Here is a 22,855-nt window from a genome sequence, read left to right as displayed (position 1 = left end):
TTCTCCAGATAAACCTTCAACACGTTGGGCAGGAAGAGCAACGAGTTCCCCTGAAACCCAGAGAGCAGATCAGAGAGGGTTTAGATCTGAGTCTTCTGACAGGCAGAATTATTGGATTTTATCACATTTTTATCCTCTTGATATAATCTGAAGTTAAAAGTGAAACACAGATAGTTGTCTTTGTGTTTTCATCCCATCCTCTGGCCTGTTTCTGCCTATGCAGCTTCTTCTTCTGTGGTGACTTAGATTTTTCTCTTTTCTCCTGTGGTTTTATGAAAGCCTTTTTTGTTTGTTGACATCGGGGCCAGTGTGTGTTGAACTTCAAATGCAGAGAAATCAAGTTTAGAGAACTCTTCTGGTTCAGCCTCTCCTCCCATCAGCGTACTCTCGCTCCGTTTCGCCCCACTTTTCCGCCCTATAATTCAATGTTTATCGTCCTGTAATCATCGGCATTATGGCTGGAGAATGGAGCAGATATCGATCCGTGTTCTCTCCGTCTTTAGTAATGGGCACTTCAGCCTCTGTGGTTTTCCTTGACCAGCTGATTTTACATCCAAAGGCAGGGTGGAAACTCCAGGAAGCGCATGGAATATGAGACAATGCTGTAATATCATAAGTCTGTAGTAGCTGTATGAGTTAAAATTCAAAGATTAATTACAGCAACAATAAATTTGTGATCTGCCAGTTGTTGGGCCAATCACATCGGTTTATGATAAAAGTCCAACCTAATCGGCTGACTTGGTCACAAATAAAACTCTCAGTTTTTGGAAAGAACTTTAAAAGTTCCACCAAGTCCAACCGTTGCTTTGATCCTGGACAGACCAATCCGTGTGTTTGAGCATTAAAATGACTTGATTCACCCAGCAGAGAGGAGAGAGAAAGTAATCCTTTTTAGAAGATACACCATGTTGGCAAATCATCGTATCACTGTCGCCACGGTGTGTCTTATGAGCGCACAGCATGACGCTACAGAAATTTTGCAGCTTTTACCGCAACACCAAACTTGTGAATGCATGTCACGCCTTGACACAACACGTGTGGAGTTCCTGTCGAGCTCCGGCCAGCAGCTATACTGAGATGATGAACTGGAGCGATGCAGCGCTCCAGGAGCTTCTTTCCATTAAAGCGGTAGGTCAGATCACTGAGTGAACATTACCCTGGTAATCTGCCACCCCTTGGGTGACAATATACATTTCCAGAATGCGTCTAAGACCCGCCGCTTCACAGTCAGGGGTTACTGTTTGATAAATTTGTGATCTGCCAGTTGTTGGGCCAATAAACAGAACCAGCTGAGATGATAAACTGGAGCGATGCAGCGCTCCAGGAGCTTCTTTCCATTAAAGCGGTAGGTCAGATCACCCGAGACTGCACAGGAATTGTGGAGGACAGATTCCTTCAGGAGCAGCTTGTCAATAAAACTTTACTCTGATCACAATAAAATGCAAGTTATGTCCAAGTTAAATGGAAGTTCATGGCAGAACAGAGACTGCCCCCATACCCCCTTTACACTGCAAACGGACACAATTGCACCACATAAACTCCACAGTCTGTTCACTTATAAATGACCTAAGGCTCCCTAATGCCGGCTCAGCGTTGTGGCAAACTGGCGACATTTTCTAAAAGAGGCGAGTTAAAAGCGAGTGAGTCACACAAGAGAGGGAACACTTAGTAACACAGTTTCAGACTCATTTATATGAGCATCATGGCTCATTGATAAACAATGATATCTGTCATCCATATTAGCTCATCAGGCCTGTAGAACAGAAACTCCATTTCTCTGAACAAAGGCTGTTTAGAAGGAGGATATCAAGAAAGATGATAAATATTAACCTTTACATGGAAACAATAATTAAATATTACTTTTTGTCACAAAAGGTAAAGTTGGTGTCATGTTCTTCACCTAAACGTGAAGAGGCTATCCTCAGAAGCGTCCTACTCTCCCGGTGATCAGAGTTAAATGTACCTGAGAATGTCCGTTGACTTCTACCTCCTCAGCAAAATGAACTTTGACAGGATTGGAGCGGAGTTTGGCTCTTTTCTCAGGCGTGATGAAAGATGACTTTGGGCCCTGAGACGAACAAGCAGGTTTTTAAAAAAGCAGTTTGTTACAGATTCCTTAAATCTTACTAATGATTTCCTGGAGGAGGGAGTGATGAATCAACTGGGTGAAGGTGCTTCCATCAGCACAGCTGATGATGAGAATCACAGAGGAAGAAGAGGCATTAATAAACAAATCACCTTAATGCATGAATCTGTTACAGGCAGGGAGAGATTCACACGTTCACCTCAGAGGGGGTTATTATGATAAAAGGTTTTCTCTGATGGAGCTGCAGGTCTGGAGCTATGAGGGGAATTGTTCTGGGTGTCCTCAAAGCTAACGATGATAAAATACAAAGAACCGTTGAATCGCTCTCTCCTGGAGCCGACAGGCTCCTCCATCTTGATAAATATTTCTGCTGATCGCAGCGATTTAAATTCCCGAATGAAAACTCTGAACAGAAACGAAATGGCACAAACTACACTTTAGACCGGTTTACTATGAAGGAGAACAGTAACACACACACACATATGTATGCATGTATACACACACACACACACATATGTATGCATGTATACACACACACACACACATATGTATGCATGTATACACACACACACACATATGTATGCATGTGTACACACACACACACACACACACACACACACACACACACACACACACACACACACACACACACACACACACACACACACACACACACACACAGACTAGCTCTCAGGCGTCTTAACAGAAATACGCTTAAGAAATGTGGCTCGGATGCTCTGTAGAGGTGTGAAGATCCACTTTGTTACCTTAATTCATGTGTCCTAAATTCCAGGCTTAGTTTAATTAGTTTTTATTGTAGCGGGGTTTCCTCTAGGATTTTCTGAATATTTGGCGGTGCGCAACGGCAAAGTGACAATGTTATTACTTGATATTATAATCCTGTGATCAGTAGTATTTTACAAGTAATTATAATCCTGGACATTTGCACTAGACACTAATGACACGTAATGCTAAAGCCACACGACACATTTCCTTTTGTCTGATCCAATCAGAACCTTCGTTTCTGGGGCGAGGCGTGGTTATCTGTGGTGTTTGTATAAACCCTCTTTTGCATGTCAAATTCGGATTCACCAGTAAACCAAAATATGACAATTATGAAAAATATTCCACGCCACCTTTTCTTTAGTTCAAAGAGTTCTAGAGAAGTCTCGGACAGGCCATCCGGACTTCCTCTTCAGCCAAAAGAACCTCGACAAGCTGGATAAAATCTGTTGCAAGTTACACCCGACCGCAAAGGTTCCTTCAGAATAAAAGACGCCTTCAGGGTCTCGGAGACGCCAGTGATAGCCTGTCGTGACCTGGAAGCATTCTAAGACTGGTTTGGTCGGCACCGCTGCTTTTCTACCGGCTTCGGTACCAAAGAGGGTCCAAGAGGACCTCTGCATTCTGGATCTAACGGAGGCTTCCCCTGGGTATAGACTGACAGATGGCGTTTCATGTGTGCTATAAATCTCCTACTAAAGTTTAGAGCGAAACACTCACTCCCACTCAGAACTAACTGCTTCTCCGGATCCGCTGGTTCTGAATAAAATTCCACACACACACACCATTGTTCATTTCACGTCTCACTCCACCTTAGTTCCATCAGTACACAGAGTGTTTAAGTTAGTCTTGTTTAAATTGTGTAGAAATAAATTTCTTAACTATTTTAAACCTGACTCTCTCTCTTTCCTTGGAGTTAATACGAAGTGTCGCTTAATCCCTGCAATAAAAAGTCCCGATCTTCTGGTTAAAATATTCAAAGATCCATCAGATTGATATTTCATATTTCTATGGAATCTCACATTTTATGGTTCATAAGTAAGACGTAAATGACCCATTCTTTACACCACTCCAACAAAACATGCCTAGCACAGTGTCTCAGGCAAGTCTGTTGTTATATTACTTATGGTCTGGTGGTTAAGGTGTCTGTCTGCTGTCTCAGTTTTGTCATGTGCTGACCCGGGTTCGTTTCCCGGTGGTGTATGGAGTAATTTATTTAGGGAGTTGAAGCAGATTTCACGTTTTTATATTTTTAGTTTTATTGATTAATCTGGTTTTTGGATTTGTTCGTTTCCAAGCAGCATTTTAGTTGATTTACTCTGCTCATGTCACATGGACTCACACTGGCTACATAAACAAAGAAAGTAAAAAAAAAAACATATTGGTCCTTATACTTTAAACAATTTACCAATAAAGGATTGAAAACACCACACTGCAGAGTAAAAAGGAAGACAAAAGTTATTGCTCAGACCGGGATGCAAAACTGCACAAAGCTACACAGCAGCCCAGCACTCTAACCTCTGGACTACCAAGTCTGCTACATGACAAGTCGCATAAGCCTGTGGTGGCCAGAGGAGACAGGTTTCAGGCCAGAGACTAGCTCCCAGGAGGGGAGCAGCGCTTGATGACAAGACTAGTTTCCATTTAAGCTTTACAGGATTTTCAAAGTAAAACTCAAAATTTGCAGCTGAAACAGGAAAATACATGAATGCAGCCAAAAATGGGTTTGGGTTTTTATTTCCCATAAAAAAAATAATATCACATGGCAAAAAGCTCAAAGAAGTGGGTTTTCCATGATATGGCCCCTTTAAATTTCATCTGCTTTTAATTGCATCCTGTTTTATTCTGCTCTGTTCTTATCGGTAGGTGTTGTCACCCTGCAGTCAATAAACAGCCGTCGGTGAAGGCGTTCTCACTCGATATGAGGAGATTTTTGTCTTCATTGATATTTCACACACAAACACAGAAAGAAAATAAAACCAGGGTGAAATGAAATATGTTGTAACTAGTGAGTATTATTTTGTGAAGAGGAATTAAACACAGAAGGCTCACCTGCATTATTCTGATGACCGTCATGGTCAACGTATCGTGACACTCCCTGAAAAACAGAAAGGAAGGCAGCTTGGGCCAGACTCAGAATAAGCATATTAATTTCAGACATTTCCTGGAGTATTATTAATGTGTGTGTGCGTGTGTGCACCTGATTATTTCAACGGCCTGCTCTGGGGTCAGGTCATCGACAGAGACGTTATTGATCTTCACGAGCTGGTCTCCAGGGACGAGCCGACCATCTGCAGGACCACCTGGACACACAAAAACATCCTGGTGTTGTCACGCCTGTGGCTGTTCAATCAGAGCGCGCTCACACTGCGCACGAGCACCACTGACAGACGGCAGCTCGGATTCTACAGATTTCCTTTCATCTGACACTAATGAATAATTTTTCCTCCTGCTCTCTGAAGAGCTTCTCATCAAACACAGAGGAAGTGATTCCACAGAAAAACAAAAATTTCTTCTGTTTGTTCGGCGTTCTGATTTGTAGTTAAGCCTTGAGTCATGTTTTTTTTTTCTAACTTTTTAGAGGTTTATTGAAATTATTTTTTTTTTTGGACTTGAGGACCACTTTCTTTCTTGATTGGTTTCATGCTTTGTTGATAACTCTTCAGGATCCATCAGGATTAGTACCTTCATCAGAAACCTGCATCCAGCCCTATACGTCTACTGCCTTCTGGTGGAGGATCTACAGGTGGTGAGGGCCTATTTTATTATAGGGGACAAAGAATGCAGTTTATCAGCAATCTAAAACACTGCTTTGAATCTCTAAGAAGCTCAAGAAATTTTCTATTGGCTTTCATCTGTCCCAGGAGCCCTGATACAGGCCATTCTAAAACCCCCTAAATCGTTGGTTACGTATTGTAACCCCAGATTCTATGAGTCTAGCCGCAGCCCTTAAGCGAGCTGCTATTGGAAGGGTGATCTCAGCATCAGCCAATCATGAAGAGCTTAAATGTACGCCCACCACGTGGGCACCCCTTGTGGGTTATATAAGTGGAGCGACTCCACTGTTCGCCTCCGATGGCTCTTAGTCCTAACAGAACCAGTGTGGCCAAGTGGCTTAAGGGCTGCGACTAGACTCATAGAATCTGGGGTTACAATACGTAACCAACGTTCTATTTCGTCTAGTCTTAGCCCTTAAGCGAGCTGCTATTGGAATAAAGCGCAGCTGGATGGGTTTACGCCACACTGGTTAGCTCAACCAATGGACACACCCAACATGTCTCCTTTTAGTGGGGGTCGCTCAGCCTCAGCCCAGGGCTTAAAAGGCTGAGGCAGCCAGAGAGAAGAGTGGGGCCACCACTAAAATATATCATCCACAAGAGGATGAAATTCATTCAAGCAGGGCCGATGAGGTGCCATAATGCGTTCACTCAGCCTGCTGAGGTCCAAGCACTGAACGAGTGATGGATCCTGAAGACACATCTCGTAAATAAGAACGAGTAAAGGAACAGGGTGAAGCCCATGAAGCAGCCTGACAAATGACTTCCATTGACCCACCACTGTGGGGCGCCACAGAAGAGGAAATCCCTCTGGCTGAGTGAGCCCTGAGTGTCTCAGGAGGATCCAGCCCCAATGATGTGTAAGCGAGTGAAATGGCGTCACATAGCCAGAGTCAAAGGCGCTGGGCCAACAGCGCTTGCCCAAGGGAAGACTCCCTGTAGTGCACAAACATGATTTGTGAGCGGCGAATCCCTGAAGTGCGTGACACATATCGTGCGAGCGCGCGCACTGGGCAGAGAAGATGGGAAGCCGCCTTCTCCTCAGAATTATGGGGAGGAGGAAAAAGTCCAGCCAATGAAATTGACCTGGATTTGAAGGAAGTATTAATGTTTTTTGGGCACAAAGGCTGGGTTGGGGCATAAAACAGCAGACCCGCCATCTTTCCGGATCCTGAGGCATGCGGGAGCCACTGAGAGGGCGGTTTGGTCGCTCACTCTCGTGACTGATGCCAGTGCCAGCAGCAAGGCAGTTGTAAGTGACAGGAACTTGAGTGAGACCTGGTCCAAGGGCTCAAATGGGGCTTCAGATAAGCCACGCAGAACCACCGTTAGATCCCACTGGGGAATTAGCGGACGGGACACAGGTCTGTTCCTTCTGACACCTTTTAGAAAACGTTTTGTGAGGGGATGATTGAAAACAGATCTATCACCAAAACCCTGGTGACAGGATGAGATAGCTGCAGCATATGTTTTAATAGTGCTGAATACGAGGCCCCTGTCCGTCCGTATCTGCAGAAACGATAGGACATCCACCAGCTGGCAGGAGAGCGCTTGAACATTCCGCTCTGTGCCCCAGTTCTGGAAAGCTGCCCATTTAGCAGCGTAAGATGCAATGGTAGAGGGCGCCCGCGCACTCTGAATCGCGATGACCACATCATGCGGCAGCCCAGAAACCCCTAATCGAAACCGCTCATCGGCCAGACCCACAGCCGATGGCTTATTTCCGGAGGATGTCTGATTATCCCATCCGCCCGGGGAGGGGCGTCCTCCCTTCGCGGGAGTCTCCACGGGGAGCCGGACAGTAGCGCTTGCTGGTCCGGAAGCCATGACGCGGACAAGCGTCTGGGAGCCACCAGAATTACCGAGAGCTGTTCTGACCGAACTCGGTCCAGGAGAAGGGGAATCAGAGGGACTGGTGGAAACGCATAAAGGAGCGTTCGAAGCCCGGGCTGGTGTGAGAAGGCGTCCGCTCCGAGTGAGGTTTGGTCCCGGAGACTCAGGGAAAACCACAGGCGACACTGAGCGTTTTCGCGAGCCGTGAACAGATCCACACGGTTCCCCGAACCTTATCCAAATCTGTGATATCAGCGCGGGATGCAGACGCCAGTCGGAGTCGCGGGGACCCCCTCTCGACAGGATGTCTGCCGCTACATTCAGGATCCCCGGAATGTAGGTGGCACAGCAGGTGGACATGTGCCCAACACAGTAAATCTGTGGCTATGCGCAATAGAGGGGGGGATCGAACTCCCCCTTGGCGATTTATGCAGGCTGCCGCCACCTGGTTGTCTGTGTGAACTTCGACATGACGGCCATCGAGAAGGGCAGCGAAGTGCATGAACACATTCCTCATTGTCATAAGCTCCAACACATTTATGTGCTCGTGCGTGTGGGAGGGCCAGCGATCTGCCGCGTAACAAGCACGTGCCCTCCACCCCAGACAGTGACGCATCCGTAAACACAGATACGTGTGACGCAGGACGTCCGATGGGAATCCCGTGTGAGGGGATGCAGGGATTCCCCCAGTGAGCGAGGTCCCCGCCCACTGAGGGGGGAACCCTCAACATACGTCTCTTCTGACGTATCGGGTGTACCCGGAGGCAGATGAACCAACTTTGCAGGCGCCTCGAGTGCAACAACCCCAGCAGCACCACCGAGTGGGCTGCAGCCACCATGCCCAGAAGTCTCATGACTAACAGGGCTCTCACGATCTCGCGGGGTTGCACGCGGGAGATCACCATGGTGAGATCTGCCGCTCTCACCGGCGACGAACGTGCTCTCATTAGAGAGGCGTTCAGCTCCCCCCCGAGAAACATAATCGACTGGGATGGAAGAACAGAGTTCTTCCCCCAGTTTATAGAAAACCCCAGGGTTGACAGATGCTCTGTTAACCTCCTGGTTTGCACTGATGCCCCGTCCTCGGACCGGGCGCATCGGAGCAGATCGTCTCGGTAAAATAAAACCCTCGTTTCCGCCGTGCGCAGTGGCTGCAGCGCGGTCTCTGGACATTTGGAGAAAGTGTGCTGGGCTAGCGAGTAGCCGAAAGGGAGGCATTCGTGCGCGCGTTCCGACAGCGGACGTGTGCTCGAGGTCACGTGAGCAACGTCTGAGGATTGGTTTCGCGCCCTTACCGCCGTCGCTCGTACCAGAGAACTGGGAGCGACCCATGGAGGGCTGTGCTCGAAAGAGCAAGTGTGAAACAGCTGGAAGAGGCTGATCCGCACCGCAGAGCGTGGAGTCCATGAAGGACGAGTGGGAGCCGGGCCCGTGCACGGGAACGTCAAAGTGCCAGCGGATGGAGCCGCGCAATGTGCGCGCTTTGCGCGTGGTCGCGACAGCGCCATGACATCCCGTCCCACCCAAAGTTGTGGGGGAAGCGGGATGAGTCGGGCCTGGCCGTAGGCTGGGGGCGGTGCGCAAATGGAGCGCACCCTTACAGCTACCCGTGTAACATGACCGAGTCCGACTGTGTGAACATGCAGATGTGCTGCAGTGCTTGGTGCGGGGAACATCATGTGTGAGGATTCGGCAGAAGGTTCTGCAGAGGACTGTAGGATTGTGCTCTCGATGTGACGTTTTTTGGGTTTTTATTTCAAAACCAAAATAATTCACAGAGTTAACATTGCAGCCATAAGCACACATATTCCCCCCAACGAGTCGTTTTCGTGGTTGTTTTCGGCGAGGTTCCTGTGACTGCCAAGGCTGTGTCTGCTGGCTCGTTCGGAACCGTTGGCCGCCAACTCCCTGGTCCCGCCTCAGCGGGAGGCCGGCTCCGCGGGGCGGGCCGTGCAGCTGGGCGCATGGAGTTTCCGCGCCGTTCGTCCCATCCTCTGGGGGAACGGCTGGAGTGCAGGCTGACCGAGAGTGGACCAGGTCTCGCACCGTGGCTGAAAGTTCAGCTGCTGAGCCCTCTAGATGACGCTCGTAAGATGGGGACCAAACAGAACGTCAGAGGTGATGTGGCCTTCCAGCATCTCTCTGTGCAGGTGTTCAGGAATGGAGGGCAGGGCCATGAGCCACAAGGCCGCTGGATAAGGGTCTGCCAGGCAGCAATGCGAGCAGAACCGGTGAGTACAGCAGCGCACAGATTGAGGATGGCATCAGCAGTTTTAGTAATGATGGTTTTTGACTCGACAGGAGAGTCAAGCTCCTCCACCATTTTGGAAACGCCAAAGGCGAGAAGGCGATGTTATTTCCTGCAGCGCTGGTCTGGAAGGCGCACTGGTGTGCGCGATCGGCGAGCCGCCTCAGCAGCTGGTCATGCTTAGTGGGAACTGCTCGCGGTCCAGTGAGGTGGTTCTTGACGCCACACAGCGAGGCCAAGTCCGGCTCCAGTGGAGGAACGGATGGCCAGCCCTGGTCGGAGAAGCCCTCGACCTTGGTAATGGGCGCATATGTGGAAATTGGCGCCTCGAGCCTGGCAGGCTCGGAGAAGGCGGCGGACCAGCAGCTCATGGCAGTGGGGAAGTGCGGCCAGACGGGGTCTGGACGGCGCGTCTGTGTTGCCCCAAAAATTCCCGCCAATTCATCCGCCTCAGGGGAGCCGGTTCTGGAACGGCTAGCCACCTGCGGGTCGCAGCCGCGGAGATGATGGCGGGCAGCTCCTGGAGCAGTGCTCTAACTGCTGGCAGGGAGGAGCGAGAAACCACTGGGGCAGAAGGACCCGCTGAGCGAGGCTCGTCGACCTCCGTGTTGTACAGGAGGGAATAATGGCTGCGGCAGCCAGCCTCGTCGTGCTCCTCACGAGGCTCGTCGACCTCCGTGTTGTACAGGAGGGAAAAAGGGCTATGGCAGCCAGCCTCGTCGTGCTCCTCACGAGGCTCGTCGACCTCCGTGTTGTACAGGAGGGAATAATGGCTGCGGCAGCCAGCCTCGTCGTGCTCCTCACGAGGCTCGTCGACCTCCTTGCTGTACAGGAGGGAATAATGGCTGCGGCAGCCAGCCTCGTCGTGCTCCTCACGAGGCTCGTCGACCTCCTTGCTGTACAGGAGGGAATAATGGCTGCAGCAGCCAGCCTCGTCGTGCTCCTCACGAGGCTCGTCGACCTCCGTGTTGTACTGGAGGGAAAAAGGGCTATGGCAGCCAGCCTCGTAGTCGACCTCCGTGTTGTACAGGAGGGAAGGGCTATGGAAGCCAGCTTCGTCGTACTCCTCGCTGTCGATGACATCGTCCAATCGGTAGGAGCCAGCCGGCTCCTGGCCGACGTTGAAGAACCGTAACGCCTTGTCCAGCGAGTACGTGCCAGCCACCGGAATTTCCTCGTCGGTGGAGGGGGTGAAGTACTCGACCCGGCGGACCTTTTCAGCCACGGGCAGAGCGGTACAAAACGGGCACAAGGCCTGGGGGTCAAGGCCAGGCCAGCGTTGTGAGCCCCGAGACAGACCTCACACTTGGCGTGCAGGTCGCCGCTGGAGATGGAGCCCGTCTGGCAGGCCGGGCAGGTCCTGGCGTCGCTGGACATGGTCGGTGAGTAGATTTTTCTTGTATAATTGCTCTTAAAAGAAGCTCTTAAGCTTGGCGTGAAGAGAAAACGGAGGCGAACAGTGGAGTCGCTCCACTTATATAACCCACAAGGGGTGCCCACGTGGTGGGCGTACATTTAAGCTCTTCATGATTGGCTGATGCTGAGATCACCCTTCCAATAGCAGCTCGCTTAAGGGCTAAGACTAGACGAAATAGAACAGCCTTGCAGTGAAAAGAGCTGTTTACCCCTCCCACTTGGCCAGGACATGAATATGCTAATGAGCTGCTTCCTGGTTGGTTGGTTTAAACCAGAAGGCCTCAGACACTGGGGACTGCAGATTGGAGGAGGAAGGGCTCCCCATTGTGACGTTTTTATGAGAGGTTTCTCAGAAAAGAAGTTTTTCTCTAGTATTTCTAAACTTTCTAATTTACATACAAAGTAGTTCACATGCGGCTTTGACTTTCTGGCATGCTACTTTTGACCACCCAAGCTGTCTTTATTCACAAACAAGAAAATGTTGGTTTAGACTCTTTGTCCCCTTTAAATTAGATATTTTTCATCATTATTATTAAATAAGTCAGTGTTAATCAGCTTAACTCTAATCAGTGAATCATTTTGACCTAAAAAGACGATGTCTTGCCTGAGGACAGTGGTGGGGAACGCTGGAATTTAAATCCCCAATCAAACGGTGAGTCTTCCTCCTGAGCCACAGCGTACTCATCCCTGCTTTGTTAAAGTTGGGATAATTTTTTAAATAAATACAACAGAGACAATATGTTCCAGTTTGGTTTCCAGAGCCTTGTGTGGCTTCCTCTTCCTCATCCTCAGCTCTGCAGCCATGGATCCAAACCTAAAGAAATGCAAGGTTGCTCACATAGATTTTCTCTGTTGTTTCAGTTGTAAATGGATTAAAATCAGTTGTTCTCTCGCTGAAAACGCTGTCTGCTGAACCAAGAAGATTTTACTGCAGATTGAACTGATGAAGAGGAGGAAGTGCAGTTGTGAGTTTCTGTTCCTGAACACTAAATACATCTTCATTAAGGCCTCCATCCATCATCCATTTGAATCAATACCCTCCAACAATGTGTTTCTGCAACTAGAAGCATCACGTGTCTCTCTGATTCAGAGTTATTTAAATGTGACGAAAGACATTTATTTAAAATAAAACAGCATGAGCAGATGGAGGCGACACCGATCCGTCAGAACACTAAATGATTCATATTTCACTGTCAAGATGCTCTCAGACGGAAAGCTGAGCCAAGACTCGCCCAGGCCAATGGTGTGTGTGTGTGTGTGTGTGTGTGTGTGTGTGTGTGTGTGTGTGCGTGTGTGCGTGCGAGTGTGAGACTGGTAGAAACAGATGGTGACAAGATAATAAAAGGGTTTGTAATTCTGCTCCTGGACCTTTGGGGGGTCAGAATCACGTCAACTTTACAGAAACGTTTAGTCTGTTAAAAAATACGTAAATAATCAACTATAGCTAAGGCTTTTGTTAGACAGAAATATGAGGTCTTCTTGCAGCACTAACGATGCAACTAGACCAAAGTACATTTAGATTTGTTAAAAAATGTTCACTTCTCTTCTTTTGAGGATTTTTTTTTCAGTCATTTCTTTCAAATAAAATGTTACAGCAAGTTCACATGTTTTTTTCCCACCACAATGGCAGGCATCTCTGATCTCTGTGGGAACAAATGGTGCTTTCGATTTACCTCGGAAGTCGGAACTGGGAATGGCTTCACACCCAAATTAATTGCGTTCTGATTTGGGGTTGTATGAACTAGTCGACTAGTCGACCTCACCGCTCTGTAGTGACTTTTTATGCCTGTCATCGACTAGTCACTGTCACGTGATAATGACCGGCAAGATGCAGTCCTCTGATAATGCAGCAGGTGACGAGCTCCTGCGCGTCGGGAGGCGACGCGCTGTGCCAGAGCGTCGGTATCTGACACCCGCCGTAAAACGGACATTTGACCAAATTGTGACCTTTACCCTATTACAATTTAACCTTCCCCTCACCCCCATCCTAACCTTAACCAGCTTGCGCATGCAAAGCTCTGATCGTTATTGCGCTCCAGACATCTGCGTCCTGAGCACGGCCACAGTAACGTTATCAAATCAGGTGTCGCCACCTCAAAAACAAATTTAACACGCGATCGTTCATGTCGGCTCATATCCTTTTATGTTTTCTGTCTTTAATTTGTGCCTGATGCGTTTCGCTGCTGTGGAGCGGGGCGCATCACCTTGTCCTCCGGTGACGCACCTTACCGGTGCGGTCAGCGCGCACACCGCTGTTTTTGCGGTCGGTAGATCTTTTAGAACTGCAGTTCAAAGGTAACTCATAAGGTGAATATATATGAAGCCACGTAGCAGTTTTTCTTTAAGATTGAGAGAAGATGCAGGAAGATAATGTAGCAGTACGAAATACCTGCTCCAATTTTATTAGTCGAGAGCAGTACGCCCTCCGTACATAGGAGGGCGCTGCTGCTATAAAAGGGGAGCTCCTCCGGCGAGGAAGTAGGTTCAGGAAACAGCTGGTCTCAGTATACTGCTACATCTTGGTGTTGCCAGCCCGTGTCCTCAGGCTGCGTTTTTGGTGTGATCGGCTCTGCTCCAACTGTGGTATGTACCTGGATGGCTACTCTGTTTAGCACTAGGGCTACTGTGTCTCAGACTGTGTTGTGCACTCTGCAGCTTGGGCATTTGTATCAGTGTTGAGTGTGACGTCATTGCTCGCCTTTGGTAGACAAAGCATTGGTAAACGGTACGTACCTTCTGCAGGTAGATAACCTGTGAGTCAAACAATCTTAACATCAGCTCTTTGTAAAACCAGGGATAGATTCAATCCCTGTTGCTGCCGGGCAGGGAGTTCCCTTCTGCTCAGGCGTCATCAGTAGGAGGACCGGTAGGTGTGTGCTGCGCCGTCTCCACACTTGGCCATTTGTTAGTTTGGTAATTTCTACCTCTTCCTTGTCCTTTTAGATTCCTCCGTGGTCTGGCCAGAGGCGCTGCTGTTTTGTTTCGCTTCGTTTACTTTGTTTTAAATTAGCTGGTTGGAGGAAGTTCCCCTGGCTCGTGGCTGGAGTCCAGGAGGAAGAACACCTAATTCCTATTGTACAGATTTTATATAGTTTTTAATCTTGTTTTCTTTGTGCAGGCTGAGGCAGGAGGTGTGGAGTGTGGCCTTGGAGGTGGCGGTCCCGTGTGCGAGTGTGGTGGTGCTGGGTTCTCACATTGGTATGAATGCTCACTGCCGGGGGTTAATTCTTTTTATTTTCTCTATTGTTTTTGCTGGTTGGGGCTTCTCTGCCCCGAGTCACCTGCCTCCATCACTAGCCTCAGTCCTGCTGGTAAGACACACTTGTCTGGTAAATACAGCCTGTACACTTTTGTTTGGTTAAAGGTTTAACTAATTGAGAGCTATTGTTTAGACCAGTGGTTCCTAACCTCGGGGTCCCGATCCCCACAAGGGGGCGCCAAAGCCTCTCAATGGGTCGCCAGGACCTCTCCACTTTAAGGGGTTAAAACTTCATTTATTACTTGTTTATAGCCTACATTTTGCTCACTTTTTTCATGAGTGAAAAGTTTACTGATATTAAGACAGGAAATAATTAGTACAGAAAGAGTAACACACTTTTAAGAACATTTTGCTCAGCTCACTGTTTTATTTTCAAGTGTCAAAAGTTCATTAAAGATAGGACTGGTTGATTAATCACAGCGTTTACGGTAAATAATCTAGTATAAACAGTAATATACACATTTAAGTACATTTTGCTCAGTATATTTTTTATGTGTCAAATGTTTATTGAAATGAATGATTGATTTATCAGTGTTTACAAGAAACAATGTGTTCAGAAAAGTAACACAAACTGTTAAGCACATTATGCTGTGTTTGGTTTTGTTAATGACTTTGTTCTGTACTGGAGCCTACTATTACTGTTATCTATTAAATCAAAGCATATTAAAATGTGCTTGAACATTTTTATCATTTCTTAATGTTTGTACTGGAAGAGAGAATGGGAGGGGGTCGTCAAAAATTTTACTGGTAAAAAACGGGGTCCCTTGGGAAAAAGGTTGGGAACCACTGGTTTAGACCCTATTGTTTAACCTCTTTGTTTATTTAAACTTACAGTAAACTGCGTTTAGTTAACTCTCCGTCGATTGTAACTTCTGGCCCACGTCTGCTGTCTCAATTAAGTGGAACGAATCTACGTGCTTTAATTATTTCCTTGGGCGAAATTCCCAAGGTGGCGTTGTTGGTAACAATTGGCTACTCCGATTATGGTAATGACGACTATACGTCGTCCGGAGCATGCCCGAGGTTAATAGTTTTTCGAAATAATTGCACCCGAGTAGGTACAATTGCCATACTTGGCGTCAACAGGTCATAGACCACGCTCGTATTGCCACAATAATAAACAGACAGGACAGAAAAATAGTCAGATAAAACAAGTTAGTTTTTGTACCTGCTGGTTGCAGCAATCAGACACCATTGAAGGTAATCAGAAGTGAGGGACAGAAAATGAAATAATTATTTGAATGTTTAGAGCAGCAGGAACTCTGAGAGGCTGCAGGCGCATCAGTGAGTTTGTGGCTGCTGCGCAGGAGGGGGAAGAGGGCTGAAGCAGAAACTACCGTTGTTAAAAAATGTGTTTAACTTTGAAAATGTGGGCGCAATTTTAACCGTCAAAAAAAATCCAGCTAACCAACCGACCCCCACCCCCCACCCCCCGCGCGCCGCTTCAGGTGTACAATGTCATCAACGACTAGTTAAAGTCCACTCGATTTTCATTACTTGACAGTCGACTTTAAAAAAAATTAAGTCATGCAACCCCTGGTTCTGATTACCGTAGCCGAAGAAGTCAGGATTCCAACAGGGCGACACACTCCTCCAAATAGCCATTGTTTGTAGATTCCTCTTAATAACATAGTTTTAAGCTGTAGCTACATTCAACATGCAAGCAAAACTTTTAGCGTGTTCAACTTACAGTTGCAAGCACTACATGTAACATTGGTTTTACACAAGCTCATGAATGTTACTGTTGTTGATACGGAGCGCTACCATGGATGTCGAGGTCGGAGTCCTGAAATTCTTCTGAGTTTCCGACTCGGAGGTCTGACTTTGGGTGTGTGTGTGTGGGGGTGGGTGGGTGGGGGGCATTTCTGACAAATCAAATGCACCAAAAGCTCTGGAACACTAACGGTTAGCTTCTACTAGCAGAGACATTCTCTGCCTCATCGCGAGGCAAAATGGGTGACTCCATGAATCCTAATTTTCAGTGTGACGTAGATCTAACTGGCTCTTCTAATCCAAGCATTCCCCGTCAATTTTTTTTATCAACAGCTAATGCAGGAAATAGGGGTAAAAGACTGTTTTCACATTAAGCCTGCATGTGAAACTCAAAGTGAGCGATCATATTTAAAAATAAGTAAAAAATGGTTTCTCGTTGAACTTGGGTTTTTAAGCAACTTTTGATTCCAGAAAACTCCACAAATAAACAAAAGTGTCTTCACGAACAACCTTGTTGGGATCACTAATGAGTGAATATCTAACAAATGATCCAAAATATGAAATAGTAAAAGACTTTACTTAACTTCCTGTGTCTGAAACACACGCGCACCCTCTCTCCCTCTCCCCACTCTGCACTTCCTTTGTTAATGTAATTTTCTGTGCATCTCTGCAGCATCAGCATGCAGGAACAGCCTCCTTTGGGGGTTTCTCTTGTGTCCGTTCCTAGTGACCTGAGGTCTGCAGCAGCCTGGCACGATCTCACCCTTTAATTTGCTGACGAGTGATACTTCATGCAAATGAAGTCAACTGCACTGATGACGAAAGTTAAAACGGAAGGAAAAATATCTCCTTCTGCAAACACACTCACAGTGTCATGACTGACCTGCTGCATGTCGGATTCGGGTAACGGGTTTAGCTGGTGACCCTAACCACAACAAGCCGGAGACGTCTAATATAGAGATTATCCATATGAATAAGGCTTTAATTTTGTGCAGAAACAAGTAAAAATTGACTTCCTTTGTGCTTCAGAGCCAGAAAACTCACAACATTCACGGGTCAGAGGTTCTGATGAGGATCACTACTGAAGTGAAGAAAATGTTGTGCTGGCAGGAGTAACGGGTGTCAGGTTGAACAAGCTGAGCTTCTCCTTATCCAAGGTTGGGCTGCAGAGGTAGCATATCCAGGAAGGAAGCCCAGATGTTTCCTTTTTATCACTCCAAGATGTTCCCAAACAAAAGAGGACAAGTAAACCCTCCAGTGAGTTCTGGTTCTGCCACGGGACCTTCTCCTAGTGGGACATCCCCAGCAAATTACTCCTGAGGGAGGTAAACACCTCAACTGACTCCTTTGGAGGAGGAGGAGCAGTGGGTCTACACCCTTCATCTCTCGCTCCATCCAACAGCCAATCATGACAGGATAATAAACTTTAATTCCTTCGCAGGACTCATTCCCAACCAGCATAGAGCATCGTTCCATCTTTTTTTCTGCTGGAGATTCATGACCTTGGATCTATAAGAGTCATCAATCAGAGCCCAGTGCACTGAGAATGTCAGCTCTAAAACTAAAATGTCACTGGTCACATGTGCTGTATAATTTTTAGGAATGCTCACATAAACACACTTTCATTATTAATGCTACATGTGAGACTTGTCCTACCCGAGCTGACCTCCTGCACCAGGATGGGGATCTGAGATGAAAGAGTGAGACCATGGGAGGTGAAGTTTGGGTCTCTTTGGATCTGAACGTTGAACCGGAATGGGTAATTCCTCTGATCAGAGCAGCTGGACTCCGCTGGTTTCCCGTCGGCTGCAACACGATCTCTAAAGAGAACAACATTTTACTACAGGATTTGTGCTCTACAGCTGTGCTTTACAAATATTGTTTTTCTCTATAAATTATTCACATGAACAAAACAAAATCTAAGTAAGAGGAAAAATCTGGACAACTGTCACAATTGCTTCATGTGAGATGACTTAATACGTGATCAGATCACCTGTTTAAGGAGTGAGACCTGCTGCCCAAGTCTCTGGACCGTCTCAGCCATCGCCCCACCACCTGCTCCACTCGGCTGGTTCTGCGAGATGGAGAGCGGCTTCGGTCCTGGAGCTCCATTTACCTACCAGAGATCCAGAGACACATGATTTACTGAGATAACTTATTCTCATCCGGAGCAAAACAATGAAAACAAGACAGGAGAGCTTTCCAGATTTGTTCCTAAATATAAAAAAATGAAAGCAAAAGTTTCTACCTGGAACAGAGAGGCTGAGTTAAAACGCCTGCTGGTTGGAACGATGACAAAGTTTAGCTAAAGCCTCCTAAGTAAACTTAGACCGATGAAAAAAAAATCTGTACCCTCTGGATGAAAGATGCAACACAACCAGCTCGGTCCTGTCTGATATGGAAGACTATAATGCATTTATATTACCTTTAAAAGGCATTGGAAACCAAAAACAGATTTTTTTAATTTGGTATGCTTGATATAGGCTTTTTACTAATATTCAGCGTTATCTAACTCTTTATTTCAGAAACCAATATATGCAGCCCCTCCCGATAATGAAAAAAGATAAACTATACAATTTAAGGTGCTAACATCACGTATCTCCTATCATGCATAGGCTTCAAACATTATCCGTGCATCCCATGTTTACTGATATATTATTTGAATGCCAATATCGTCCAACATTAGTGTTAGACCAATCATATCGGACATCCTTATTTATCATCCATATGAAAATAATGAAAATGTCTCCAAAATGTTGCAGTAGCTGCTCCAAGCCTCTGTGTGGCGCTGCAACAGAGCCACAATGCAGGAGACAATGCCCTGACCTTCAGCGTTAAGGGGTTCAGTCCCAATCAAGCCCCCACAATGCAACTCTAAAATTGAGGCAAACCCAGAAATGAAATAAATTGCAGTTCCACCCTCATCCGCTGGGGGTTGGTGTCAGAAGCGAGCAAATCCTCATTGACTCCCATGTTAAAAATACCAATTTCACAGCAGAAATAAACATGTTTACAGCCTGGTACCAAAACATGTTTTTTGTTTAAATTATCTAGTTTACACTCATGACAACTCTGAGGGGGGTGAATGTTTTTCTCACTCTTCTGTTTAAGTGTATTAAAAGCCTAAAATTCTGTATAATTAATGAGCATCCGACACACGTGACCGCCGCCTCAGACCCACGTGACCACAGAGCTAGCTCCGGGGAAAGGCCTCAGTAGAGCCTCGGTCTGGCCTGGAAACTGCTCCGGCATTTTGAGTGTCTGTGTTTGTGTATTCTTGTTTGGATATTATTTGTGCAATTGTTGGACAAAATGACTTGCTGTGGCATTAATTACACTAATAGAGCGTCCAAGGAGTCTCCACTTCATTTTTTTCGGTAAGTAAAATTATATTTATGTATTTTAGGTCACTGCCGAGCTGAGCTTAGATTTTAACATGTACTGTTTAACCATGAAATTTAAATGTAATAGGGTAAAACCCAGTGCATTTAACATAATGCTGCATTTTAGAAAATGGGTTGAAATATAACATGTTGGTGGAGCTGGGTTCCGACTATCGGCTTGTGGAGTTCTCGGGAGACCGCTGTTTTCCACCCGGTTCTCCCCTTCCCCTCCCTTTCCTGTCAGATCGCGGCTTCTGTTTGACGCGCGGAATGCCGGCTGGGTCTCCCCGCAGCTCGGCTCATCTCTGTCTGATCGCGGCTTCTGTTTGATGCACGGGCTGACGGCTTGTGGAGCTCTGGGATGGAAACCTTTCCACCCGGTTCTCCCCAGCGGCAGCTCTGCGCAGCTCAGATCGCAGTGGCGCTTGTCTGCTGTGCGGCTGCCGGTTTGTGGAGGTCTTGGAGACCTCTGTGTTCCACCCGGTTTTACCCAGCGGTCAGCCCGGCGTATCTCTGACTCAGAAGCTCTGGTGTTGTGCACAGTTAACTCCGGTTGTAGCTAGGTTGTTACCTCTGTTAGCTTAGCTCCCACCTCCACGTTAGCTTTGGGTTAGCCAGGGTTAGCTTGTAGCTAGTTCGACCGGGTGTCGTCAGTTGATCGCAGCCTTACAGCCCCACCCTCAGCTCCATCTCTGGCTTGACGGAACCTGTGACACGGTCAAAATGGCGGTGGTGGCCACCTCCCATTTGGCCTCAAAAACGTGATATTGGAGCCTATGGAAAGGAGATGTCCAGTATATTTATGTCGATGGTCCCAATCGGGAGCCTTATGGGCCATTCCCATCTGTACCGGGTCGGCCCGGGCTGGGTAGCGTAGGTTGTTTACATATCTGGGTGGCCTGGTATTTTTCCGGGCCAACCAAGGCTCATTCTCAGCCCTCTTCTCGAGGGGGTCTGCTTCAGGCCGACCAGGGCCAACACACCCACTGCTGACAGCAAATTCACACCTTCCATTAGAGCAAGCCTCTGATTGGTGGGTAGAATCAGCCCACATGGGCTTAAGACAAGGATGTGTGGAATCAACCGGGCCAGGCTGGGGCCGACTGGGGCTACCCGGCCCGGGCCAACCCGGTACAGATGGGAATGGCCCATAAGTCACTTCCACATCAAATCAAATCAAATCACTTTTATTGTCACTTCACATGTGCAGGTACACTGGTACAGTACATGCAAGTGAAATTCTTGTGTGCGAGCTTCACAGCAACAGTTGTGCAAAATACAACAACGTAAAAACAAGCAAAATATAAAAATGGCTAATCTAAGTAATAATATATATATATATAGTATGTAAGGTATACACATTCCTAAATGTGTGTGCTAAGTATTTTATTTTTTATTTTTCTACGTGTGTGCATGTGAGTGTGTGTATAATGCGTATATACATATTTAACCAATGAATAAAGTAAACAATAAAATAAGAGATATAAAATATACAGTGGTTGGTATGTTGGTATACATCATGGGTCCCTGGAAGAACGAAAAAAAGGAATGCAAGTCAACGGGGCTAAAAACGTTACTTTCAAGTCCGCTTTGCTTACACCCTGGATCGCACATATGTTGTACTGCAATTTAAAAGAAAAGTAATGATGGGCGTTTCAACCACGCCTGTCACGTACTTTGAGGTTTATCAGCTTGTTCGTAATTAGCATGACTACAAACTAGAATTTGGCACGTTGCATATGTGACCCACTTCTCCTCTCCCCTAACGTAGCTGCTACTTACCAAATGACTAGTTTTATGGTGGTTCTTTCCTCCTGTGGGAAGTTTGCTGAACTTACAGCCATTTTCTCACAGTTTTCTCCGTGTCTGGTTCAATAACATCACTTTGGTGAAGTGCATTTGTAGTCCTGGACTTATTTTCCCACAAAACCTAAAATATCGTTCCTCCCCGTTATAAAATAAGCGTGTTCTTGGTATCAAAATGTGCCTCAAAAATTCACGAACATCATATCTGAAATCCATGGCACAAAACAAGCAGAATTAGAAAATAGCATTTTTAGCCCCGTTGACTTGCATTCATTTTTTCGTTCTTCTGGGGATCCATGATGCGGAAGTGACTTGGGCTCCCTATTCTCGCACTTCCACTTCTTGTGCCCCTCAATAGCTCTCACAGAAAGAAAACATGGCGTCGAATATGGCGTCGCCCAGAGAATTAGACCCGCTCCCATGTTTTAGACCTAATTGTTATGGTTATATTTTACGAAGTCGCCAATATTTTTCTACAACTGGGCATCATTTCATTCTTTTTTAACAAGATTTTGATGGATGTTTCCAGAGATTAACTGTTTAAACTACACATTATCTCTTTAAGCAACAAAGTAGCACAAACGGCGACCAACTTCCCCATTTGGGAGTCACGAGATACAATGCTGTGGTGCATTTTAATGACACAATGCTCACTGTCCCACTTTTACAGTAATTTGCACACCTGTTTACTCAAAGCTTTACATGCACTTCCACCAAGTGCACTAGAGTACTGTAGGCTTTGGTGTGAGTATGGAGATTATGCTTGAGTAAAGACAACAAAGAGGTCGGTAGGGGAGAGGTGTGCATGCGGTGGGGCTATGTTGTCACGAATTTTCAAATTGATGTTTTGGCTGCTTTCTCAAAAATGTAAGATTTTTTCCAATCTGGAAAACATTGTTGGGCTCCTAGAAAAGTAAAACAGCACAGTCACAGCAGCAGAAAATATCAAAATGGCAAAAATCTCATTTAACTCTTTGTCCAGAATAAAATTTGCTGAGGATGATAGCTTAACAAAATAAAAATCATATGTGTATAAAATCACAAAAAACCTATTTTATATAAAACCAAATAAAAATCCCCCACATCCTTCCCCGGTCAAAGACTTATCTAAACACAACCACAGACGACAAACACATGAAATTTAAAACCACAACATTAATTATTTAACTCTGGACAAGAAGGGTGTCAAATATAAAGTAAAGAGACGTGAAATTAAACTTGCAACAGATATTTTAGATCTTTAAATTTTATTTATTTCCTTTTAAATAACTTGAAAGTAATAAAAAATATTTTTAAAAATATTAAAAATTCTATAAGCTCCATAAATCACATTATTTCTCTCTTTTGAAAGCATCCAGTTTGTGTGACAAACACAAATAGGGACCAGTGATGATGTCACTCGTGCAGTCTGATCGGCTATTAGTCTGATTTATGAGGCGATTGATGCGATATCGTCTCTAATATTGATGCTTTTTCCTTCAAACGTCTCCCAGCTGCGAAGCGGAGGGATGTCACAGAGGACAGTTAAAAGGCTGGTGGGAGATGTGTAAT

At 46.2% G+C, this 22,855-nt stretch overlaps 1 protein-coding gene across 1 annotated transcript in view; it reads right to left on the bottom strand.

The window, feature by feature from the left end:
• LOC107390064 (FERM and PDZ domain-containing protein 1) overlaps positions 1-22,855 on the bottom strand; it is an 86,100-nt gene that overhangs the window by 26,737 nt on the left and 36,508 nt on the right. The window contains exons 3-8 of the mRNA XM_015966566.3: positions 18,109-18,231; positions 17,772-17,935; positions 5,070-5,172; positions 4,922-4,967; positions 1,964-2,068; positions 1-50 (exon numbers count right to left, since the gene is read on the bottom strand). The exon at positions 1-50 is cut by the window's left edge and continues 46 nt beyond it. Of these exons, the coding sequence (XP_015822052.1) occupies positions 1-50; positions 1,964-2,068; positions 4,922-4,967; positions 5,070-5,172; positions 17,772-17,935; positions 18,109-18,227 (587 nt within the window). The 5' untranslated portion in view covers positions 18,228-18,231. The remainder of the gene's footprint in view (positions 51-1,963; positions 2,069-4,921; positions 4,968-5,069; positions 5,173-17,771; positions 17,936-18,108; positions 18,232-22,855) is intronic.

The sequence above is a fragment of the Nothobranchius furzeri genome, chromosome 4 (genome assembly GCF_043380555.1).
Source record: "Nothobranchius furzeri strain GRZ-AD chromosome 4, NfurGRZ-RIMD1, whole genome shotgun sequence".
NCBI classification, from domain to species: domain Eukaryota; kingdom Metazoa; phylum Chordata; class Actinopteri; order Cyprinodontiformes; family Nothobranchiidae; genus Nothobranchius; species Nothobranchius furzeri.
The sequence above is the reverse complement of the archived record's forward strand: the minus strand, read 5'-3'. Positions and strand labels throughout refer to the sequence as shown.